The sequence below is a fragment of the Melanotaenia boesemani genome, chromosome 17 (assembly GCF_017639745.1).
Source record: "Melanotaenia boesemani isolate fMelBoe1 chromosome 17, fMelBoe1.pri, whole genome shotgun sequence".
Lineage (NCBI taxonomy): Eukaryota > Metazoa > Chordata > Actinopteri > Atheriniformes > Melanotaeniidae > Melanotaenia > Melanotaenia boesemani.
Window position 1 is genome coordinate 33,420,291 of NC_055698.1, and position 27,180 is coordinate 33,447,470.

A 27,180-nucleotide genomic window follows, 5' to 3' on the forward strand; every position below is an offset into this window, starting at 1 on the left:
TACTTTCATCATGTTTTATTTAGGAAGGTCATGTTTTATTTAGTTAGGAAGGTCATCGGTACAAAAGCAGGACGAGATGGAAGTCGGTGGTTAAGCCAGCAGTCACTTGGTGCCGAGGGTGAGCTTCTCCATGTTGTGGATGCCCTCCTTGTCAATCAAACGGACGTTAAAGGAGTGAAGGTTGAGAATGAAGCGTTTGTTCAGCTGGAGGAGGAGGAAGATGAAGAGGTTTAACAAAGGGGAACAAAAGCAGAAAAATTCATATTAAAAATTATTTAATGCAGAGCTGCTGTTTACATGTTAATCTTCCTCTGATGAACATTCACGCAGAAATCTTTCATCAGTTCAGAAAAACACAATTTTCTTTCGAACCCCGAGGGACAACGAATAGGTTCAGGAACCAAACTAACTACATTTAGCAGGAAAAGCCAGTAAATTTGTTTGTGGATCATTTCACCGTCCCACCAACGGGTCCGGCTGGAGACGGGACGGGTCGCAAGGCGGATCGCTTCTCCGTCCCACCAACGGGTCCGGCTCGAGACCAAAATACAAAAATTAGAAAAACCCAAACAAAACATATAAAGTTGTATTTCACTCATTTCAAAATGCCATTAACTAAACAAGAGCCGGAAAGCAGTGTTGGCTTCTGGGTAGTGTAGTTCTTTTTTATACTTGGTTACAGTGTAGGTTTACTGAGCAAAAACTATAAAAATGGCAGCGGCTGTGGTTTTTTTTTTTTGGTTCCCATTCCCGTCTGCTCCCGTTAAAGGCTGAATAATTAGGATTTTTTTCCTTAAAAATAATTTTAAATGTTTCCATTTGCTGCCAGGGATAAAAGGAAGCTTTGTCAAGTTTTTCTCCTTCAAAATAAGAGTTCCGTGCCGGAATAACTTGGGTGCACCGTGCTGCTCTTTCCAACCTCCTGATTCCTTAACCAATCATATGCAACTCCCCACGGTTGCCAAAAAACAACAAGGCAGCGTTTGGGATTTTATGTCGGCAAAAGAGCAGCAGCGTGCAGGTATGGAAGCTGGTAAAAGTAGTGGACCAGAAATAGTTTCAGAAAAACCTAAAAAGCCTTGGCATCCTGTAGGGCTGCTCGAGTATGGGAAAAATGATAATCACGATTATTTTGATTGAAATTGAGATCTCAAATTATTTAACACGATTAGAAAAAGAGAGAGTACGTGCGCAGGGGGGTGTAGCGCCACATTCAGCAGCTCACCCAGAGAGATCCAGAGGCGTTCCCAGGCCAACAAAGACATGTAGTCTGTCCAGCGTGTCCTGGGTCTCCCTCGGGGCCTTTTTCCGGTGGGACATGCCCGGAACACCTCACCAGAGAGGCGTCCAGGAGGCATCCTAACCAGATACCCGAGCCACCTCATCTGGCTCCTCTCGATGTGGAGGAGCAGCGACTCTACTCTGAGCCCCTCCCGGATCACCGAGCTTCTCACCCTATCTCTAAGGGAGAGCCCGGCCACCCTGCGGAGGAAACTCATTTCGGCCGCTTATATTCGCGATCTCGTTCTTTCGGTTACTACCCACAGCTCGTGGCCATAGGTGAGGGTAGGAACATAAATCGACCGGTAAATGGAGAGCTTTGCTGCTTAGCTCAGCTCTTTCTTCACCACGACAGACCGAAGCAGAGTCCGCATCATTGCAGACGCCGCACCAATCCGCCTGTCCATCTCCCGCTCCATCCTTCCCTCACTGCTGAAAAAGACCCTGAGATACGTGAACTCCCCCACTTGGAGCAGGATCTTCTTGCCGACCAGGAGAAACCACTCCACCCTTTTCCAGCTGGGGACCATGGTCTCGGATTTGGAGGTGCTGATTCTCATGTTGAATCGCTCCAGTGAGAGCTGAAGATCACGGCCCAATGAAGCTAACAGAACCACATCATCAGCAAAGAGCAGAGACCCAATCCTGAGGCCACCAAACCGGATCCCCTCAACACCTCGGCTGTGCCTAGAAATTCTGTCCATAAAAGTTGTGAACAGAATCGGTGACAGAGGGCAGCCTTGGCGGAGTCCAACCCGCACCAGAAACGACTGATTTACTGCCGGCAATGCGGACCATGCTCTGACACCGGTTGTACAGGGACTGGACAGCTCATACAAGCGGGTCCGGCACTCCATACTCCCGGAGTACCACCCACAGGAGATTAAACGTCTTCTCCAAGTCCACAAAGTACATCTAGATTGGTTGAACAAACCATGTCCCCTCCAAGACCCTAAAGAGGGTGTAGAACTGGTCCACTGCTCCACGACCGGGACGAAAACCACACTGCTCCTCCTCAATCTGAGGTTCGACTATCCGATGGACCCTCCTCTCCAGGACCCCTGAACAGACCTTACTGGGGAGGCTGAGGAGTATGATCCCCCTGTATTTGGAGCACAGCCTCCAACTACAGAACAAGTTTGACAATCCAGGGGAACGGTCCCCGATGTCCATGCAGGCCAAAAAGGCCCAATAGGTCTCCTCCTTGAGCTTGACAGCATCCTTCACTGCTGGTGTCCACCACGACAGGCACTGACAACCTTATAGCCACAGCTGCGGCTGGCCGCCTCAACAATAGGCGAATCTTTCGTGACGTCAGTGTTTACCTTTTGCCGCATTGCATCACGGTATTGGGTGGCAAGAAGCTGCATACCTGCAAGCCTCACTGGTACACGCAGCTGTTGTAAGTCCTATCCTGACCGCTGTTTCTACTTTAAACATTAAAGCTGCTACATGACTGCATGTTTCTCCTAGACTGGATTTGAAAGAAAAATTTTGTAAGATGTTATGATCGTTTTTCACGATAGACCAAACGCCATTTAAATTATAGTTAACAGGACCAATAAAATTGAAAAACAGTCATTAGATTTAAAATGAAAAATTCAAAGGCACTGATAAATAAAGCCTTACCCGGCTTTGCAGTCGCAGTGACATGTGATTATTTCACCGTTTTCTTGGGCGATCACCCACGGAAGATGCGAATCACGCTGTGACTCTGCTTGGCCGGGTCTGACCTCCGCTTTGAGCACGACCACTGATTTTTGTTTCACCGAAAAGATTGGCCCAACCTTTCTTGAAACAAAATAGTTATAAGCTTCGAGGCTTTTAAAAGCTTTTAACTTCTCGTGGGTGAAGGGTCCAGGGCTTTCAACTAAATAAGAATAAATATCTCCCCAGCACATCTGTGGCCAAGATGCAGGTGAGTCAGACCAGTATTTTTCGTCATCCCAGACTTCATATGGGCTTTGTATTTGTTCGATTTTGTCTGCAACACAAATTTTTAGTTTCTCTCTAAAACTCCTCTGGTCTTCGGAGCTTAGCGTACTTATATAATTTGGATTTCGCCCGCTTACTTTCTTGTTTATGCTAGCAGGTTCCGCCATCTCAACAGGTCTTCTTGCCACCCAACCACACGCGCATGCGCAAAAAGATGTAAACAAAGATTCGCCTATAGAGGCACGGAACACAGCCCACTCGGACTCAATGTTGAAGCTCTGCCGGAGGTGGGAGTTGAAACTCTTTCTGACAGGGGACTCTGCCAGGTATTCCCAGCAGACCCTCACAACACGTTTGGGTCTGCCAGGCCTGACTGGCATCCTCCCCCACCATCTGAGCCAACTCACCACCAGGTGGTGATCAGTTGACAGCTCCGCCCCTCTCTTCACCCAAGTGTCCAACACATGCGGCCACAAGTCCAATGATACGACTACAAAGTCGATCATTGAACTGCGGCCTAGAGTGTCCTGGTGCCAAGTGCACATGTGGGCACTCTTATGCATGAACAAGGTGTTCGTTATGGACAATCCATGACGAGCACAGAAGTCCAACAACAAAACACCACTCGGATTTAGATCAGGGAGGCCGTTCCTTCCAATCACGTCACTCCAAGTCTCGCTGTCATTGCCTACGTGGGCATTTAAGTCCCCCAGCAGAACGAGGGAGTCCCCGGAAGGAGTGCTCTCCAACACCCCCTCCAAGGACTCCAAAAAGGGTGGGTATTATAATAATAATAATAATAATAATAATAATAATAATAATAAGGGATTAGATTTATATAGCACTTTTCAAGGCACCCAAAGCGCTTTACATTTTGTATTCATTATTCATCCACTCCTCACTCCTGGTGATGGTAAGCTACTTGTGTACCCACAGCTGCCCTGGGGCAGACTGGCGGAAACATGGCTGCCAATCCGCACCTACAGCCTCTCCGACCACCACCAAACATTCATCCACATTCATTCAGCAGCGATGGCTTCACTGGAGGCAAGGAGGGTTAAATGTCTTGCCCAAGGACACAACGACAAATGACTGGGGGAGTGGGAATCGAACCATCAACCTTCCAGTCATTGGACGACCCGCTCTAACGCCTGAGCCACTGCCGTATTCTGAACTGTTGTTTGGTTCATAAGCACAAACAACAAACCGGAACCGTTCAACCTCGCGCACCAGCTCAGGCTCCTTCCCCGCCAGAGAGGTGACATTCCACGTTCCTAGAGCTAGCTTTTGCAGCTGAGGATCAGACCGCCAGGATCCCCGCCTTCGGCCTTCGCCCAGCTCACAGGTGTGCCTGGTGGCCGGGTCTTTACCCATGGGGCCGGGTCAGGCTCAGCCCAAAAGGGCGACATGGGTCCCCCTCCTGTGGGCTCACCACCTGCGGGAGGGGCCGTAGGGGTCGGGTGCAGTTTGAGCTTTGAGCAACATCTCTGTAGCACAAATTTCCTTCCAAATGTGGCTCCATTTACCGCAGAAATTAACAGACTTTCCAACCAAAGATTAATTTATAATCCAGTAAAAACACTGATTTACTGACTATTCCTGCCAAGTCTTGAAAAAGCTCCTGGTAGAAAGGAGGCACACTTGAACTTTTCAGGCTCATATACCGGGTACTGCTGAGGTGAATTTCTAAGTGCCACTGTGGAAAAGTGGAAAAGTCAAACTAGCTGCTGGTAAGGCAATGACAAAGAAAAGAAAAAGAAAGTTTCACCTCCTCGATGCACTTTTTCAGCAGGTCTATGGCATCCTCTCGAGTTAGATCTGCAGCACAAAACACAGAAACAGATTTTCCAGGTGTGTCTGTGGGGTCATGGTTTACACACTTCAACAAAAAACACCTTCATCCTGCGTGCAGAGGAAACTAATAAAACTCTGCTTGGCTCTGACCTGGTTTGTAGTATCTGTCGAGGATGGACAGCGTGAGGAAGGCTCCGTAACCGTGGGCGGCGAACGGCGCCTTGGCCAGGGAGGACAGGTAGTCCATGTAGTAGAGACCTGGACCATCTGCTTCATCGTATCCCGCCAGCAGCAAGTTGACGTGGTACGGAGTCTGAGGACAGACAGAGACAACCGTCAGGTCTGGACATTTCATTCATTCATTTTACAGGTAATAAAGTCAAGTCTCTGAAAAAGGAAAAGTGCTTGCTGAGGATCAAGAGATGAAAACCAAACCATTTTCTATCAATCTATATACAAGTAGATCCACATCTCAAAGTTTGCTTTATTTCTTTTATTATTGTATTTGTTTATTGATTAAATATTGCATCAAATATCATCAAAGTAAGACATTTTCTTTAAAAACCGGACTGAACAACAATAAAGAGCTTCTGATGGGTAGAAAATGGTCCAGTAAATCATGTCTGACTAGTTAAACATTCAGAGATCTGACAGACAATTATAAATGAACCACTGGGTGTCCACAAAAAGAAGGTCCACATCACAGTGACTTTCACTGTCTGGACAGATCTCAAAGAGAGGGGACGAAGATGATGCTGGATTAGCCGTCGTTAGGGGAGATCTCGGAGAAGAGACGGGACGAAGACGATGCTGGATTAGCCGTCGTTAGGGGAGATCTCGGAGAAGAGACGGGACGAAGACGATGCTGGATTAGCCGTCGTTAGGGGAGATCTCGGAGAAGAGACGGGACGAAGACGATGCTGGATTAGCCGTCGTTAGGGGAGATCTCGGAGAAGAGACGGGACGAAGACGATGCTGGATTAGCCGTCGTTAGGGGAGATCTCGGAGAAGAGACGGGACGAAGACGATGCTGGATTAGCCGTCGTTAGGGGAGATCTCGGAGAAGAGAAAGGACGAAGACGATGCTGGATTAGCCGTCGTTAGGGGAGATCTCGGAGAAGAGACGGGACGAAGACGATGCTGGATTAGCCGTCGTTAGGGGAGATCTCGGAGAAGAGACGGGACGAAGACGATGCTGGATTAGCCGTCGTTAGGGGAGATCTCGGAGAAGAGACGGGACGAAGACGATGCTGGATTAGCCGTCGTTAGGGGAGATCTCGGAGAAGAGAGGGGACGAAGACGATGCTGGATTAGCCGTCGTTAGGGGAGATCTCGGAGAAGAGACGGGACGAAGACGATGCTGGATTAGCCGTCGTTAGGGGAGATCTCGGAGAAGAGACGGGACGAAGACGATGCTGGATTAGCCGTCGTTAGGGGAGATCTCGGAGAAGAGACGGGACGAAGACGATGCTGGATTAGCCGTCGTTAGGGGAGATCTCGGAGAAGAGACGGGACGAAGACGATGCTGGATTAGCCGTCGTTAGGGGAGATCTCGGAGAAGAGACGGGACGAAGACGATGCTGGATTAGCCGTCGTTAGGGGAGATCTCGGAGAAGAGACGGGACGAAGACGATGCTGGATTAGCCGTCGTTAGGGGAGATCTCGGAGAAGAGACGGGACGAAGACGATGCTGGATTAGCCGTCGTTAGGGGAGATCTCGGAGAAGAGACGGGACGAAGACGATGCTGGATTAGCCGTCGTTAGGGGAGATCTCGGAGAAGAGACGGGACGAAGACGATGCTGGATTAGCCGTCGTTAGGGGAGATCTCGGAGAAGAGACGGGACGAAGACGATGCTGGATTAGCCGTCGTTAGGGGAGATCTCGGAGAAGAGAAAGGACGAAGACGATGCTGGATTAGCCGTCGTTAGGGGAGATCTCGGAGAAGAGACGGGACGAAGACGATGCTGGATTAGCCGTCGTTAGGGGAGATCTCGGAGAAGAGACGGGACGAAGACGATGCTGGATTAGCCGTCGTTAGGGGAGATCTCGGAGAAGAGACGGGACGAAGACGATGCTGGATTAGCCGTCGTTAGGGGAGATCTCGGAGAAGAGACGGGACGAAGACGATGCTGGATTAGCCATTGTTCATCTATTAGCCATGTAAACTTGTCAGCTGGAATCAGATTGATTGAAATATTTTCCATGTAAATGAGTTAAACCCGTATAAATAAAAGAGTGAAATAAAAAATAAAGCTGAAACCAGTTCAGACCAGAAACAGACGTGCTACATTATTGTTGTTTACAGCCTCTATTTGAAGCTGCAAACCTTTTACACGAACATGGAGGATTTCACCGACTGAACCTCAAATCATCACTTCTTTACACCCCCCCAAATAAAAAAAAAGACTAATTATCGACTCTGATTTGCAGAATTAACAAAGACACAAAGTGACACACTGATGGGGGGGTGATGAGTAAAGGTGAAAGGGGGCGTGACAGGACCGAGCAGGTGTAGGTGACGGGGGGGGGGGTCAGGGTGTCACTGGCAGTGTGACATCTGCTGGGAGTCGGCACCCCTGTTGCTCCCTTCATCGCCCCCTCCCTCCTCCTCCTCCTCCTCCTCCCTCCTGTGCTGCCTGGAGAAATGCCAGGGCTCATTAAAACTTCTGTAGTCGTTTCTCAACCCCCCTCCCCTCCTCTCTCTTTTTAAATTACATCTCAGACGCTCCCAGCCTCTTCACCCTCCTCTTCCTCACACTGTTTACCCTCACTGTTGCAGTTTCCTTTTTAATATAAATAATCTCTTTTTGGGTGGGTGGAGGTGGGGGGTGGGTCCAAAACAACAAAATTATAAGACACCGCATTTTCATTCAATGCAACGACAAAAATAAAACACTGCATCTGAGCGGCTTCCAGGTGATCTGCGCACCTGCCAGCCATCGCAACGACCTGCTCCTTCCTGGGAGGTGTGTTAGCTCGCCACCAGGGTGAGGAAGACGGCGGTACTCTCCGTGGAAATGCTCCGCTGTGGGTGTGCGTTTGTCAGAGTGCACAATGTGAGGATGAATATCTTAATGTGTGTGTGGTAACTCCTCTGTGAGCCTGCGAACCCCCACGTGGCATCACCCCCCACCCCCCCAGCAGCTGTCTCACTGGTTAGACTAACAATAAAACACACTTGGAATCAAAATAACCCAACTCGCCTCAGAGAGAACCAGCACCTTGTTAACCTGCCACCTGCACTCACACCCACGTCCATGCACAAACACCCCCCCCAGAGAGTCCTGCTCACAAACAAATGAGGTGAAACAAAAGCCTCACCTGTACAGTGATACCGCCATGCTCACACAAACATGCTGAACCGCCACTTGAAGATTAGAAATGATATGTTAGCAGCTGCTAGCTTAGCATCAACTTCTGGCTTCTTTCAGACACTGATTTAACCTCTGATCATTAACCCCTAAAACTCCACAAGCTTCATCTCCATAACCATCAGTGTCTCACTTTGTAGTGTGTATCTCTGTGGGGTAAATGTGATGGATATTTTACCCTTTAGCTGATCTACAGAGGTTTTCCAGCATTTCTATCCCGTCCAGGAGGTTTACAATCCAGCCACTAAATGTAGTTTTATTCAGAGACTCTATCTGGTAAATTCACAATGATCCATGATAACAGCATTATTTATCACATTTCACCATAAAAACATCACCATCACTACTATGTTGCTAAGAGACCTCTATTTAGACCTGGACATGACGATGAAGCCACTTCCTGTCAGACTTTCCACCAATCAGAGAGCTTAGATTGACGGTAACGTCCAATCAGGAGCAGCCAAAGATCAACCAGTGAGCAGAAAGTTCTATGTGTGTGTGAAAAGAAGAAAAATAATGCTCCTCTATGGCTGGAATAAAGCCAAGAAGACGTTTCTGATGCACGGTGGCGCCACAAAGCAGCTGAGCTGGAGTTGGTTTAGTGAGGATAGCAGGTAAATAGTAGCAGGAATAACTGGAAATGAGGAAAAAGTGGAAACATGGAAATAGTTTCTGTTGTTCTGGTCAGCCTTTATGCTGCTACACACTGGTTTATACTGGGATTAAAAGCTGCTACAGACTGGTTTATACTGGGATTAAAAGCCGCTACACACTGGTTTATACTGGGATTAAAAGCCGCTACACACTGGTTTATACTGGGATTAAAAGCTGCTACAGACTGGTTTATACTGGGACTAAAAGCTGCTACAGACTGGTTTATACTGGGATTAAAAGCTGCTACAGACTGGTTTATACTGGGACTAAAAGCTGCTACAGACTGGTTTATACTGGGATTAAAAGCCGCTACAGACTGGTTTATACTAGGATTAAAAGATGCTACAGACTGGTTTATACTGGGATTAAAAGCTGCTACAGACTGGTTTATACTGGGATTAAAAGCTGCTACAGACTGGTTTATACTGGGACTAAAAGCTGCTACACACTGGTTTATACTGGGATTAAAAGCTGCTACAGACTGGTTTATACTGGGACTAAAAGCTGCTACAGACTGGTTTATACTGGGATTAAAAGCTGCTACAGACTGGTTTATACTGGGATTAAAAGCTGCTACAGACTGGTTTATACTGGGATTAAAAGCTGCTACAGACTGGTTTATACTGGGATTAAAAGCTGCTACAAACTGGTTTATACTGGGACTAAAAGCTGCTACAGACTGGTTTATACTGGGATTAAAAGCCGCTACAGACTGGTTTATACTGGGATTAAAAGATGCTACAGACTGGTTTATACTGGGATTAAAAGCTGCTACAGACTGGTTTATACTGGGATTAAAAGCTGCTACAGACTGGTTTATACTGGGACTAAAAGCTGCTACAGACTGGTTTATACTGGGATTAAAAGCCGCTACAGACTGGTTTATACTGGGATTAAAAGCTGTTACAGACTGGTTTATACTGGGATTAAAAGCTGTTACAGACTGGTTTACTCTGGGATTAAAAGCGGTTACAGACTGATTTATACTGGGATTAAAAGCTGCTACAGACTGGTTTATACTGGGATTAAAAGCTGTTACAGACTGGTTTATACTGGGATTAAAAGCTGTTACAGACTGGTTTACTCTGGGATTAAAAGCGGTTACAGACTGGTTTATACTGGGATTAAAAGCTGCTACAGACTGGTTTGTACTGGCATTAAAAGCTGCTACAGACTGGTTTATACTGGGATTAAAAGCTGCTACAGACTGGTTGATAATGGGATTAAAAGCTGTTACAGACTGGTTTATATTGGGATTAAAAGCTGTTACAGACTGGTTTATACTGGGATTAAAAGCTGTTACAGGCTGGTTTATACTAGGATTAAAAGCTGCTACAGACTGGTTTATACTGGGATTAAAAGCTGCTACAGACTGGTTTATACTGGGACTAAAAGCTGTTACAGACTGGTTTATACTGGGATTAAAAGCTGTTACAGACTGGTCTATACTGGGATTCAAAGCTGTTACAGACTGGTCTATACTGGGATTAAAAGCTGCTACAGACTGGTTTATACTGGGATTAAAAGCTGCTACAGACTGGTTCATGCTGGCATTAAAAGCTGTTACAGACTGGTTTATACTGGGATTAAAAGCTGCTACAGACTGGTTTATACTGGGATTAAAAGCTGCTACAGACTGGTTTATACTGGGATTAAAAGCTGTTACAGACTGGTTTATACTGGGATTAAAAGCTGTTACAGACTGGTTTATACTAGGATTAAAAGCTGCTACAGACTGGTTTATACTGGGATTAAAAGCTGCTACAGACTGGTTTATACTGGGACTAAAAGCTGTTACAGACTGGTTTGTACTGGCATTAAAAGCTGCTACAGACTGGTTTATACTGGGATTAAAAGCTGTTACAGACTGGTTTATACTGGGATTAAAAGCTGCTACAGACTGGTTTATACTGGGATTAAAAGCTGTTACAGACTGGTTTATACTGGGATTAAAAGCTGCTACAGACTGGTTTATACTGGGATTAAAAGCTGTTACAGACTGGTTTACACTGGGATTAAAAGCTGTTACAGACTGGTTTATACTGGGATTAAAAGCTGCTACAGACTGGTTTATACTGGGATTAAAAGCTGTTACAGACTGGTTTATACTGGGATTAAAAGCTGTTACAGGCTGGTTTATACTAGGATTAAAAGCTGCTACAGACTGGTTTATACTGGGATTAAAAGCTGCTACAGACTGGTTTATACTGGGATTAAAAGCTGCTACAGACTGGTTTATACTGGGATTAAAAGCTGCTACAGACTGGTTTATACTGGGATTAAAAGCTGTTACAGACTGGTTTGTATTGGCATTAAAAGCTGCTACAGACTGGTTTATACTGGGATTAAAAGCTGTTACAGACTGGTTTATACTGGGATTAAAAGCTGCTACAGACTGGTTTATACTGGGATTAAAAGCTGTTACAGACTGGTTTATACTGGGATTAAAAGCTGCTACAGACTGGTTTATACTGGGATTAAAAGCTGTTACAGACTGGTTTACACTGGGATTAAAAGCTGTTACAGACTGGTTTATACTGGGATTAAAAGCTGCTACAGACTGGTTTATACTGGCATTAAAAGCTGCTACAGACTGGTTTATACTGGGATTAAAAGCTCCATTAAACAGAAAACAGAGCAGCAGGACGACCTTCAACCGTCTGTGTGAGAAACGATGATAAGGATTCACCCGACTGGTTATGAAGATGTTTAACGTTCCTCTGGGTTTCATTCAGAGGAACCTTCACAGTGACGCTCACCTGAGATCAGCCCCACCCTCAGGTGTGCTAATTTATTTCTACTCTGTTTCTCTCCCACAGGTTTAAGACAACTTATTTATTTCTCAGGAGCTCTTCACCTAAATTAGTTCCTGAGAAGAAATCAGCGCCGATCTTCACTCACATCATCATGATCTCAAGTTTATTCCATCTGTGTGGGAATAAACTAGGAAGATGTTCAAAGAAGTTTTTGTGGTCATGAAAGTGAAAAATTCAGCAGGTTACGATGTGTTCCCGCACAACAAGAGCACCCTGTTCTCAGCTCTGATTGGCTGAGGGGACAAACAGCAGGAAAAGCAAAGAAACCCTGAACAGAAAGAGAAAAACGGAAGATAAACTGGTAGAAATAAACTCTGAAATCCCAAATAAAAGAGTAAAAAAATGTAATTAAAGCCAAAATATTTAAATGAATATATAAATGTATAATTGTTAAATTATTAATTTATTTGTGTGAAAATCTTGCGATTCATTTTTACTGAATTATTCCGTTTCTGAAGGGAACCCGTTTCCAGTCGCCTCGCGTCCACACCTGAGATTCCAGAGGAACAAATCTCATTCTTATCTGGAAAGTAAAGAAAAACTATTTACAACACCAGCAGTAGGAGTTGCTTCAGAAATCCTCCTCATCTTCCTCATCTTCCCCTGCCCCGGGCCATGTTCTCTTTATTGGCATTTCTTCTCAATCTGCTGTATTAATTGTTCATCTGTGCAGGAGCCGAGGAGCCGCCTGCAATGTGGCACCACTAATTATTTGTGCCTACGCCAGGAAATATTTCCAGACCCAGGTCTTCTAACTCTGCCTTTCTCTGCATCAGCTTCATGTCACGTTTCAGCCTCCACCATCTTCCTCCGCTCTGCTCTTGTTTTGCTCTGCAGCAGACCTGAAGCCTCAGGTGGTTACCGATGCTCTGCGGCTCGTCTCTACAGCATGAGCGCGTTCAGGACTCCAGAGGTTAGCGCTGCTGTTTTTGTGGACAGCAGGCTGGCATGTGAGCAGGGTTTCCTCAGCCAGCTTCAGCTAACTACACCTCCCCGAGGTCTGCAGCCACCAGGGCTCCACATCGCTCACACTCATCCTGCAGGAACAACAACACCGCTGATGAAGTTATCACCGGTGGGGGTTTAAACCAGAGCTCTGCAGCTGAGGATGACCCTGGTTGCTCTGCCGCTAAAAACTGACATCTGATGAGAATTAAACTGTTTTCCAGCCTCCTGACATCACAGCACCTTACCCGCTCAAATCTGACTGAAAGTGGGCCATTTTCTTAAAGCTTGGATAATGTTTCACAGAGCAGCCAGAACAAAACATGAAACTTAGTGATTCTTCGAAGACGGACTGAAACTTCAGGGCTTTCCGGTTTCCACGGCAGCGGTGACCCACCTTTAGGTCGGCTCCTCGGTGCCGGCACAGCTGAAAACCTCTTCACCAGTTAGTGATGCTGTGCAAAACTAGAAAATCACAAACCTACTGTAAAAATGTCACCATGGCAACGACAGCCAACTTTGGTGAAGGAACAGAAAATGTAAAAAGGGCCAGTATGTGTTTTCGCGCTGTGAGAGAGTTCAACCATCTAATCCAAGAACCTCCAGAGTGAACACCAACAGGAGAAAATCACAGAGGATTATGGTGTTCATCCCACAGCAGCTCCATCCTTCCCAGTTCCACCTGGATGTGAAGGTGACTAATCAGGTTTCCATCTGTGTAAAACACTTTAGGTGTTTTATAAGAAAACATTCTGATTTTACATGTTGAAATGTGAGTATTTTCTATAATAATTTATCTGTAAACACTGAGCTGCTGGTTGTCCAGAGACGTCAGACTGAGCTCTGCAAAGCTTTTTACAGGAAAACAAGGAATAATTTGATCCAGAAATTAAACTAATCAATTAACTGCAGAAGTGAGAAATGATTTTTCTGTTCAGGAACACACATACATCATCATTTAAGAAGAAAATAGAGTGCTGTTAACTATTGTTTCACACTCAGATGGACTGAACATCAGATATCCCACATATTCAACATGTTCTGAGGGGAAACTGCATAAAAATCTGTTTATACAACATAATCATTTGCAAATGTCCTTGCACTCTGGAGGCTGGAGAATGCGAGCGGAGTGTAGCTGCAGGACGGTGTGGGATGCAGGAGAAACTGCTTCTGCTTCACTTTCCCAGCACTCCAGAGGAACGCAGCTCCGTAAACCAAATTCATCACCGTGAGGCAGAAAAATAACGATGCAGCTTATGGCCAAGCATGAATATCAATGACATCCTCCACAACGTGCACAGCCTTGACTGAACCAGCATCCTCATCCTATAGGTCCCTCTGTGTGCATCTTATTGTATTGTGAACATGTTGACTCCTACTCACACTCAGATGTGTGGTGTTGTCTACTGGTTCCTCCCCCCGAGACCACCTCCTCATCGGCCCCCCTCCATGTGTCCCACATTCCCTCTCCTGCCACACTAATTGTTTTTTGTAATTATTTTCACCCTCTGCTGTTGTGACAGGCAATGTCTGCACTGCTCTTAACAAATTAGCGCAACAGACACAGACGACTTAAAAACCACCCGAGCAGCCGTGCACCAACACGTGCACAGCAAACAAGCTCATACAACAGCCACCAGGAAGGAGTTTTAGTGAACACGGAGACTGAAAATGTGATTCCAGATTCTCGGCTTTCTTTGCTTCAAACCCAACAGCCTCCCCAAAACATCCAGCAGGTTCCTGCTTCTCACGAACGAGCTCAAAGTCCACTTCATTTCACCGGTTTTAGGTTAGACCTCAAATTCTGACTTCCGGTCGGAACATCGACAAGATGGCAGCATAGTGGGAAGATCCCGACTGTGCCCCGAAAATTCAACTGATATTAAAGAGGAGATATTGTTCAAATCGAAGTATAAAAGAGGGGGCGAGACTTCACCGCGAGAAATCTTACTTTCAGGTGGATGAGAAATTCGTTTTCTATGCTCGACGATCAAAGGCTAACTAGCACCTAGCAAAAGCCGACTTAAAAGATGGCTGATTTGGAGTTAATCTTGCAAGAATTGAAAGGATTTTGACAAGAAAACAAAGAACAGTTGGGGGAAATAAAAGGCGAAATATCAAAGATCAATGCAAGAATGGAAGAAGTGGAACGTCGTATAGAAAAAGCCGAAGAGAGGATACAGACTACAGAGGAAGCAACAGCGGAGATGCTAAAGCTATGCGTGAAGCTAGACGAGAAGCTAACGGACTTGGAGAGTCGCTCCAGATGTGAAAATATAAGGATATACGGGGTATGTGAGGGTGCTGAGAAGGACTGTACAACTATGGCCGCCTTTGTGGACAAGCTGCTCCGAGAGGGTCTGGAGCTGTCCGAGGACGTGCCGGACTTGCACATCGAGAAAGCGCATCGCTCACTAGGTCCTCAGCCACCGGCGGGAGCGCCTCCGTGCTCTATATTGGTGAAGTTTTTAGGTTTTACAACCAAAGAGATGACGCTCCGCAGGGCCTGGCAGAAGAAGGGGTGTAAGTGGAAGGACAATCATATAAACCTGGACCATGATTACCCACCAAGTATTATAGCTAAACAGAGGGAATACGCCGAGATTCGCAAGGTTTTGAAAGAGAATCAAGTTCAGTTCCAGACCCTGTTCCCTGCCAGGCTTCGTGTGAGACATGAGGACGGGACTCAGGTATACGACTCAGCAGCAGATGCGGCAAAATACCTCACAAAGAGAGGCTACGATGTCAAGACGATGAAAACACCGGAATCACTTATGGAGCGGATTAAACAGCTGACGTGGACAAGAGCGGACCGACGCGTAAGGAGGAATGCACCAGAACCGAGCCGCGACATACAAAGAGAAGCTTCGAGCTTTCAGGAGACCTTCTCCAGGCACAAATGTGGAGTGATGTTCCTGACCGGAGTTATCCAGGTTGTATTTAACCACCATGAATCACTACAACCACACTGGTGACTGTTGAGTGGGTGAGTAGACTGTGGATTAGGTTTAGGGGTTCAGTGGGGACAACCTTCATGACACTGTGTTAGCCAGTAAGGACCCCCTCTACCTCACACAAGAGAGGGGTCTTTGCCTCATAGCGCCTCTTGGGGTACACCAGGGTCTATCATTTAGACCCCCACATAGGGAGTCACATGCTGTATTTTTTTGTTTTGTTTTTGTTCAGTCTCTTTTTGTTGGATTTTTCCATGTTTTATATGAATGTTACATACAAGTTGTTCATCCTCTGCTGTTCTGTGCAGAGAAAGGGAAGAGTACCATGTGTATTAGAGCTGTTAACCAGTGAAATGTTTAGATGTCAAACAGGCCTATAACATTGGTCTCACTTAATATAAACGGTATACTCAGTCCAATTAAAAGATGGAAAATGTTGTCACAATTGAGAAGAGATAAAGTCCAGATAGCATTCATTCAGGAATCTCACCTTAGTGATACGGAACATGCTAAAATGAATAAAATGGGGTATAAAAAAGTGTATTTCTCCTCCCATGGCTCGGGAAGGCGGAGAGGGGTGGTGTTTTGTTGTCCATTGCGGTGGATTTTGAATACATATCAGAACACAAAGATAAAGAAGGGAGATATATCATGGTAATAGGTAAAATAGAAGGTGTTCTGGTGAGTCTTCTTAATGTATACATCCCTCCCGGTAGTGAATGGTCCTTTTACAAACATATACTTGAAGCTATGACAACTAAAGGCCAAGGCATTGTAATTTGTGGTGGCGACTTAAATATTCAATTGAATCCGAGAATTGACAGTTCAGATGGTAAACCTGACGCTAAAAATATTAGTAAAAAAATGAACAATTTTATGAAAGAATTAGGAATGGTGGACGTATGGAGAGAAAAAAACCCAACAGCTCGAGACTATACGCATTATTCTGCGGCACACAATGTAAATTCCCAAACTGATTTATTCTTGATGTTGAAAAATGACATTTTTAGATCGCATGGGTGCGAAATTGGTCTAGTACCTCTATAGGATCATTGTCCCGTTTATCTATCACTTGAACTTAATGGTAGGATCAAATCTACCCTTTGGAGGATAGATACGAACATTTTAAACAATAAGGGAATCACAATCAAATCATATTTGGAATTTAACGACAATGAAGAGGTCTCACCAGCTGTGCTATAGAATGCTTTAAAAGCTGTGATAAGGGGCAAAATAATAGCTATCTCCTCTACCGTAAAGAAATTAAAAAAGCAGAAATTGAAAGACTTAGAGGACAAGCTTAAGGAGCTACAGAAAGAGCATACAAATTCTCTACAGGAGACAACTAAATTAAAAATAAGAGAAGTGAAGAACGAGATAGACGAAATAAACACATATGAGATACAAAAGAAGCTCCTTTTTACAAAGCAACAGTACTATGATACAGGGGGGAAAGCACTGAAACTTTTGTCATACAGATTAAGAAAACAAGAAGCGGAGACGACGATACATAAAATAAAAAATCCACTGACAAATAAAATTGAAACCAGTCCTGAGAAAATACAGAAGAGTTTTGAGGAGTACTACCAAAAACTATATTCTCAACCACAACTATGTGACAAGGACCAAATTGATGCCTTTTTGTCTTCTTTGAATTTACCAAAAGTCACAATCAATCAAAATGAGAAACTAATTTAAAAATAACTAAAGAGGAAGTTTTATCAGCAATTAAAAGATTAAAAAAGGGGAAATCTCCTGGCACTGATGGGTTTAATTCAGAATGGTATAAAAGTACGCAAGATCAACTAGTGCCAACATTATTAACTGGGTACAGGAGACGAGAATAATTCCCTCTTCATGGAGAAAGGCCATAATTTCTATAATTCCTAAGGAGAATAAGGACAAAGTGGAATGTGGAAATTATCGTCCTGTAAGTGTATTGAATATTGATTATAAATTGTTCACCTCTATATTATTTAAGAGATTAGAAACCATCTTGCCAGGACTCATAAATAGAGACCAGACCGGTTTTGTTAGACAAAGGCAGACTCAGGACAACATCAGGAAAACACTACTTATCATGAAGCATGTTCGCCAAAGCAATTTGGAAACTCTTATAATAAGTTTGGATGCAGAAAAAGCGTTTGATTCAGTTAGATGGACATTTCTATATAAAGTATTGGCCAAATTTGGTTTTCACTCATCTGTGATTGATATATTTGCCGCACTGTACAACCAACCTACTGCCAGGATTAAAATTAGCGGGGATCTGTCCAAATCTTTTACTTTAGAGAGAGGGACGCGACAAGGGCGCTGTGCATCCCCGCTCCTCTTCGCTCTGTTTATGGAACCCTTGAGTCAATGGATAAGGCAGAGAGCGGACATCAAAGGTGTTAAAATGGCATCTGGGGAACAAAAACTGGCTCTTTTTGCAGACGACGTGTTGATATTTTTGACACAACCCACTCAGACACTTCCCAACTTAATGGCTATGCTGAAGGACTACGGGTCATTTTCAGGGTATAAAATTAATATTAATAAAACCCAGGTACTGAATCTTAACTATAACCCGCCAACTGAGATTAAAAACGCATACAAATGGAAATGGGACATAAAATACATAAAATATTTGGGTGTGGCTTTGACAAAGGACCCATCTAATATGTTTGATGTCAACTATGGGCCTTTAATTTCAAAGATGAAGTCAGACTTACAAAAGGTGGAACACTGTCCCCTTCCTGAACCTATATTCCCGGGTGGAATCAATTAGGATGAATATTCTTCCACGTATGTTATATCTTTTCCAATGTCTACCAATTCATATACCACAGAAGTACCTTCATGAGTGGGACAGGTTACTGGCCAAATATATCTGGCAAGAGAAAAAGGCAAGCATTAAATACAAAACATTGTAATTAAGGAAAGAAAAAGGGGGAATGGGCCTACCTAATTTTCAGGGATATTACTTTGCTACTCAGCTTAGACCTCTGATCTGTTTATGCACACCAACCTATTCTGCAGGGTGGAAAGATGTAGAGGGCACTACTACTGCAAAAGGTATTCCGATAATGGCTCTATTGGCGGATAAAACATTACAAAGCAGCATTAACATTACAGACGATTTTATCTACGATGCTCTATTAAAATCCTGGAATCAAACCATTCAAATCTGTAAATTGGGGGAATTGTCAAAAATCTTAAGGTGGTGTCAGAGTTTGTACCAAATACACACAATAACAGATTTAACAAATGGACCTCAAAAGGACTAACTACCTATTATTCTTTTATCCCCAAGGGGGCCTTTGTGAGTTTTGAGACGTTACAGAATAAAAATGGATTGGATCAGGAAGACTTCTATAGATATTTGCAGGTTAGGCATTATTTCAATCAAAACCTTAAAGCAACATGGGAAAAATGTCGCTTAGGTTTCTGACAGACGTTTTTAACACTCATTAAATCCAGATCACCGAATAATATCATATCTAGGTTGTATAAAGCCATTCAACAATGTAAGCTGGCTGACACAGAATACATTAAGAAGAGATGGGAAGGAGACGGTACTATGTGTATTTCTAATGAAAGTTGGGAGAATATATGTCAACTACAATGGACCACTACAGGGTCCAACACATGGCGAGAGTTCTGTTGGAAGAATATTGTGAGGTATTTTGTTATACCGATGCAGAAACGACATCGAGGTGGTGGGGACTCATGTTGGAGACTCTGTGGGGCTTCTGGGGCTAACCACTTTCATATTTTCTGTAGCTGTAAGATTTTAAAACCCTATTGGACACAGGTATGTGAGCATATAAATAAGGTTTTTGGTACCAAAATATCCTGTAGTTGTGAAAATGTATATTTTGGTGATGTAAATGTAATAAATTGGAGAAACGCAGATATAAGGTTATTTGTGGTGTTACTGGCAGCAAGAAAGCCATCACAAGAAAATGGCTAAAGGCGGCGCCCCCCACCATAGATGAATGGGTCAATATAGGACACGAAATTTACGTTATGGAAAAGTTGTCTTCCTCCCTCAGGATGCAAAAGGACAAATTCTACAGTATCTGGACCAAATGGACTGAGTATGTAAAACCTATAAGGCTGGACTTTGTGTAAAATTACTGATTGTGGAAATCTGCTCTTACATATTGGATGATAGGTACTCTTCTCATGTATGTTTTGTTCATACTGTTGAAAATGTTTAAAAAAATAAAAATTATAAAAAGACCTCAAAGTCTATCTCAGCAAACAGATCTGCATGTGGAACAGAGGACAGAAAGAACTTTTGTGTAACAGAAGGTCAAGTTTTCCGCTTCTCTGCACCCGCGTTGCCATGGCGCACTGCTGGTTTGTTATGCTGGAGCACAGGTGTCAAACTTCTATCCTACAGATTTTTGCTGTTTCCCTGCTCCAACACACCTGACTGAAATGAAGTTGAAGAAGTTGACAAGAAGCTTGTAGATTCATTTGATTTGAAACAGGCGTGCTGAAACAACTAAACTCTGCAGGATAGCGGAGACCAGAGTTTGACACCTCTCTGCTAGTATCCAGTGCATCGTGGGTAATGTAGTGTGAAGTAGGTGTATTGCCGGGGAAATGTAGGCAGACACTGCTGCAGGACTTCACATCATCTGAACCAGCTCACCTTCAAGTTCTTTAGGGTTTGGTTCAGTTCAGCATTATTTGAATAAAATTTTTATTTAAACTGCAAAGACCAAACACTGAGAGCTCTCACGTTTTCAGCTCAGTGACAAGTAATGCTTCCTAAGAGGGGGAATGGTAGCCTAGAGGTTACAGAGGGGGGCTGGCCCGGGTTCAAGTCCCTGGTGTGCCAACAGAGGTCAACCACTCCCAGAACAAGGCCATTTTTACGTTTTTCTGACCTTCTACAACCAGCCAGGCCTTCACTTGCTGACCGTTTACCTTTAAATTTACATCCAGAACCGAAGGAGGAGGACGGTGGACGTCCAGAACCGAAAGAGGAGGACGGTGGACGTCCAGAACCGAAAGAGGAGGACGGTGGACGTCCAGAACCGAAAGAGGAGGACGGTGGACGTCCAGAACCGAAAGAGGAGGACGGTGGACGTCCAGAACCGAAAGAGGAGGACGGTGGACGTCCAGAACCGAAAGAGGAGGACGGTGGACGTCCAGAACCGAAAGAGGAGGACGGTGGACGTCCAGAACCGAAAGAGGAGGACGGTGGACTTCCAGAACCGAAGGAGGAGGACGGTGGACGTCCAGAACCGAAGGAAAACGACGGTGGACGTCCAGAACCGAAGGAGGAGGACGGTGGACGTCCAGAACCGAAGGAAAACGACGGTGGACGTCCAGAACCGAAGGAAAACGACGGTGGACGTCCAGAACCGAAGGAGGAGGACGGTGGACGTCCAGAACCGAAGGAAAACGACGGTGGACGTCCAGAACCGAAGGAAAACGACGGTGGACGTCCAGAACCGAAGGAGGAGGACGGTGGACGTCCAGAACCGAAGGAAAACGACGGTGGACGTCCAGAACCGAAGGAAAACGACGGTGGACGTCCAGAACATAAATCTGGCGTATATTTAAAGACGGAGCTGTTCCAGCTTTGTTCTGATTGGCGAGTCACGCAGGCAGTCATGATTCTTTCCACCAATCAATCAGAGATTGCAGCATGTCAAGCTCCACCCATTAGAGCCGGATTGGTAAGACTGGGACCCCAACAGTAGGGTCCCAAATGGATATTCTGGTAACTGGTCCAGTTGTTGCCTGTGGAAATGTAAAACGCACCAAACCGTCTCATTGGTGGAAACAGGGCTGAAATAAACCAGCTGACTCTGAATGACGGGTGTCTCCAGAGCTGCCCGTTTTTAATTGTCATTTATAAAACAGCTTTCAATAGGTTTGAGTTGTTATTGTTTCTATTTTACTGCATTTGTTCTAATGGTTTTAAAACGAGTGTCTTTAGATGTTTGTCCTGCTTTAAGTTCCAGCAGTTTGGTGGCTTTTTTAAAAACCTGACTTTCTTCTGCAGACAACTTTATGATCATACGTGTCACTTTTAACAACTTCTTAATGACGGGTTGAGCTTTTAAAACATGAAATAATTCCCCTGAGTAAAAATGAATTTTAGCAGACACTGAAAGTAAAGCAGGAAGAGTAAATCTTCCACATCTTCCTACTTTGTCTCTTGAATTAGTTTTATCTGTTTTCCCTGAAGCAAAATGAGCCCTGGTGTTGGAGGGATGTAATTATTTCAGACTAGTAATGAAAATATTTATAAGGATGTTCATTCGTTCTCCTGGATGAGTGTGCAGGCCTGAAGTGACCACGTCGTGGCTGTAACACGCCGAGATGGCGGCGCCGAGGTGGCAGGAGGAAGAAGGTTGAGGTTTAGAGTTGGAAACAGGTGTGGTTTGTGTTTTAATATTAGTTCCTGACAGGAAGTGGAAATCATCTTGAAGCACCGTGCAGCTCTGCAGCCTAAACAGAATAATAATAATAATAATAATACATTTTATTTTAAAAAAGCGCCTTATCAAAGCACCCAAGGACACTGTACAAACATAAGACACTAAAAGTAAGCAAAACATTAAAAGCACAAAACAGAATAAGTGATAGGGGAAGGAAACACTGTGGAAAGATGTATATGGACTTAGGGGGGATAAGACTGTCTGAACAGATGAGTTTTGAGTCTGGATTTGAAGAGAAGGAAGGAGTCCACTGTACGGAGATCAGGAGGGAGGGAATTCCAGAGATGAGGAGCCGAGCGACTAAACGCCCTGCTCCCCATTGTTGCCAGACGTGCCGGGGGAACGGAAAGCTGATGGGTATGGGAGGAACGCAGTGTGCGGGAAGTGGTGTGTGGATGAAGGAGATCAGAGATGTAAGATGGAGCCATGTTATGGAGTGCCTTAAAAGTGATGATCAGTATTTTGTAGATGATCCTTTGTTTGATGGGGAGCCAGTGGAGTTGTTGCAAGATGGGAGTGATATGATGAGCAATGGGGGTCCGAGTGATAACACGTGCGGCAGAGTTTTGGAGGAGCTGCAGCTTCTGGAGGGACTTATTGGGGAGGCCAAAAAGAAGTGAATTGCAGTAGTCAATGCGGGATGTGATCAGGCTGTGAACTAGAATGGCAGTAGTTTGGGAAGTGAGGGAAGGATGGAGACGAGAAATATTACGTAGGTGGAAATAGGCGGACCGGGTGATGTTATTAATGTGAGACTGGAAGGAAGCTCGTCTCTTTGACACGTTGACAAAAATCATGAGAAAAACGAGCCGTGCGTCTCGACTCTAAACAGCTTCTCCTGCAATTATTCATTCATTTACAAACCGTTCATCAGTAAAGAGTAAAAACTTCCATTAAAGCAGAAAAACTTCTCCGAAACAAAAGATCTCTTAAGATCTTTGCTTCTCTGGAAGTCAAACAGTCCATCATCAGTGGCGCCAACATTTGCCTCCTTTTAAAGTAAAAAAGAATTACATTAATAAAAGTTAATAAGTCATCCGGCTCTTTTCCACACAGCTTAGTCCAGTCCAGGGTGGGGGTGGGGGGGCTGGAGCCCACCCGCAGCTACCAGGTGAAAGGCAGCGACACCTGGACAACAACAAACCTAATCATCTCAATAATTATCTAAAGCATAGCACCAATTTATTGTCTGGCAAGTAAAAAACTATTTATTATTCTTTATTTAGATTTTTATGATTTTATTTCTCTAGGAGTTTTTAAAACAATGAATTTTCTGGCAAGTGGCAACTTTTATATTATTATTTTCCACTCTGTATTAATAATATTTTTATTCATAATTTATTTCAAATATGAATATTTAAATAAAGTTACATTTTGTTGTATGTTTATTTCGTGTGTATTCTTTCATTTGTCGCAGACATTTACTGTAATATTTGTCTTCTGTGAAACGAGGGAAAAGGACAGAAACTGAAACGTGGTGAGTTTGTGTTTCAGCTGCTGAGTGTGAACCAGGTGAAGCTTTAATCCTCTACAGATTCCCTCCAGCTGTTTCATGACTTCACTGATCTTATTTACAGGCGGGTTATGTTGTATATAAATATATTTTTCTCTTTTTTCTTTGAGTTTCTTTGGCTGAAAGTTTCTGTTTATTCTTTCCATAAAAGCCAGTTCTGGAGGGAAGAGTCTAGACCAGCGGTTCCCAACCTGTTCCTCCTCCTTTCATGCAAATAGTAAAAAGTCGTGGACTCCCGCCACACCGGGGCTGAAACCAGTCGGATTCTCGCCACAGATAACATGTTCTGGCCGAGTCCCGTCCTTCGATTGAGCCAAAGTTAAATTAACAATATATTTCCTGACTTTTTCTTCAAATAAGGACAAAGTGTGGACACAGCTGCTCAGAATGTTCAAAGCCTCTGGGACCCCCTGTGCTCTTTAGGGGACCCCTCGGGGGGTCCTGGACCAGGTTGGGAACCACCGCTGTGGTGTACATGTGATAGTTACCCTGCTCCTGAGGTAATCTGCCAGGTTCTTCCGTGTGAAGTTTGCTGCCGCTGCTGGACTGAGTTCATAACCTAAAAACCAGGAGGGGAAACGCCATGAAATGAATACTGAAGCTGTAGCTTGATGAAGAAGATTTCACCAGCCACACGTCATCTGCAGAGAAACTGGAAACCACTGATCACCGTACCGTTCCGCATTTTGTAGAGCTGAACGTTCTTCTGGATGTACTCTGCAAACTGCACCGTGTCTCCGGACTCTCCCACACACAACAGCAAGATCTTCTCGCTCAGCTTAAACATCTTGTCATAGTCTGTAAAGCAGGACAACACGAAGGTTCATCAGTCCGAAACGAGACACGCGTAGGGACAACCTGGAAAACAACCTGGAAAACAACCTGGAAAACAACCTGGAAAACAACCTGCAGTTTTTCAGTATGTGTTAGAAGAACAATTACTAGTAAATTCAGTGGAGCAGGGTTTAAAAAAATCATGTCACCACACTAATAGACGATGATCTTTCTAATATCGTATTTCAGAAGTACATGTAGATACATTAAATCAGATTATTAAAGTAATCTAATTACTCCCAGATATCTGATTTTGGTCATGTAACCAGGCTCAGTGTTTTATAATAATAGTTATCTGAGAAATCAAGAAAAATTTGCATCGTTACATAAATATCTGTAAATAAATCGATATGAAAACAGATTCAATCAAAATCAAATTGAATAAAAAACATTTGTGATGATGCCCACCCCTAAAAATCAGACAACACGAGAGCGGTGAGACCAAACAGACGGTCACATTCTTCATAAAACAGCCAGGCAGTAACGATTTAACAACGGCTGCTCCCGAATAAAGGCCCACCGATGCTGGACGAGGAGGACGGACACGTCGGTGTCTGCGTCGGTTACGCGCCTAATCCGGTCCGTTTTCAGGGAGCTTAGCTCTCCATCGCTTGACGCAGAAGACGGAGCAACACCACCGGAAACCGTGGGGGGCAGCGCTGAGCAGATTGTACAAGACCAGCGAAAGAAACAAACCAGAGAAGAAGAGGATCAGGAAGGGAACAAAAAAGCAGAAGAAGAATGAAGACGAGGACAACTGTAGAAATTAAACGAGCTTTTGAATAAAGACTGTATGTGAGTGTTGAGGGCGTGTCGGGTGGTTGGAAACACCTTCAAAGCGATGCGTTACTGCCGCTAAACGGTGTTTGAAGTTGACGTTGGCTCGGGACTCTGAACTCAGCACTGCCCCCTAGTGGAGGAACTGACTAAACAACCACGGCAACGCAAAACACGCATGAAGCATGAGGACGGCGTCTGAAACGGACGTCAGTATTTACGTACAGAAGGGAGCAGAAATGGGCCTTTAGCCATTTCTCTAGAGTAACAACTAGTACTTGTTCTCTTCGTTTCTGGCCAAAACCTGCCAGGCAATGCCATGCAGGCCTGAAGAGACACGGCCGAGACCAGCAACTGCTCCTAGCTGCCCGCCTGTCTGGCTCAAGTTTCCTGGGCAGAAAACCGATGAGATCTATGCATTCAGCCTGCGATGGTGGTGCTCACTGAGCAACAGCCCCGATCCTTATTATCCTTATTATTTCACTGTCTCCAACAAACGGACTTATCAGAGTGAGCTCTGCAAAGCAGAAGGAGACTGAGGAAAAGCTGAAAGGCTGAGCTGTGGGTGGAGCTTATTAGCATATTCAAAGATGTTTACTCACTGAATCAGCAACGCACACCCCATGCATTATAAAAGTTAAGATAAATTCATGACAAAACTCAAATTATACACTTTCAAGCCAAATGGGCGAGTTGATAAAGAACTGGGGAAATGCTGGAGCAGGACTTTGATTAGGCTGGGTGTTTAGATTTCATCAGAAGAAAACTAGAAAGCACCAACATCAGTCACTGCGTAGAGAATATTTACCCCGAATTCTGTTCATTATACATGGAACATGTTTTTATCTTTAAAAGGCTTCATTTCTTCATAACTGGGAAGGTTTTACAACATTTTGCTTTTATTGGCAATTATGAGTTTTGAGATTTCTTTGATTCTGTTTAAAATATATATTTAGAGTGGAAAAATAACAACCCCTTGTTTTCTGCGGAAAGTTTTCAGCCATTAAAACTTGGGAGCAAAGATCTCGAGACGTTTACGGTTATTTTGTGGAGACATGATTTAAAAACCTGGTTTTTTAGGGTTCAACTGTGGAAAATACTTAGTGAAGCAAACCCCACCACAATAAAACTAAAAACAGATTGGCTCGTTTCACGGGGAGTTTTCACAACAGTATAAAGCTGTTGGAACAGAAATAAGACCATCCTCATAAACCAGATCAGCGTTTCACCCATCATGACTTTCACTTTCACTGTCACGAGCCCAGTTTCCCCGCACTGCTAACCGAGTCATATTTGACAGGTGGGGTGGGGGGCAGAAGATTTATATAATCTTAGAAGCCACAAAATGATTGTAGAACAATAAAAAAAATAAGAAAAAAAAGTATAGAGAAAAAACAAAGTGAAGCACTTTCAAGCAATTGTTCGGCAGCAGAAACATTTAACTCATGTTAGCTGGCATTAGCATCGCTAGCTCAAGTTACATTTTACCAATAACGTTGAGCAATAATATAATCAGTATGTTACACAGACAGTAAAACGTACGGCGCCACTTTAAAATATTACAAGCCGGTTTTATGTTTAACAGTAACTCTGGAAATATCAGCTAAAGCAACCGGCAGGGTGGCTAACACAAAGCTAACAAGCTAACGTACCGTGTTTCATCTGAATGATGCTGCTAGCAGCAACGTTGTCGGCAGCAACGAGCACGAAATCTGGCCCTTGTATCCCGATTAAATATTCCATCGTAAATAACAGGTCAAGTCTAAAATTTCTTTGATAAACGGTGGAATTGCAGCCGGGTCTAAGACTCGCTTCTCCAGATTACACAGCAAAAGTTTGAGTGAACTGGCTCAGAC

General features: G+C 44.2%; 1 protein-coding gene across 1 annotated transcript; it reads right to left on the reverse strand.

Annotated features, from left to right (window-relative positions):
• psmb2 (proteasome 20S subunit beta 2) lies at positions 1-27,180 on the reverse strand. Its single transcript, XM_042012518.1, has 6 exons — positions 26,977-27,180; positions 24,389-24,511; positions 24,202-24,272; positions 5,161-5,323; positions 4,985-5,034; positions 1-204 (listed from the first exon to the last, which is right to left on the reverse strand). Exons 1-6 carry the CDS (start codon positions 27,065-27,067, stop codon positions 103-105), a joined length of 600 nt encoding a protein of 199 aa, XP_041868452.1. The 5' UTR covers positions 27,068-27,180; the 3' UTR covers positions 1-102.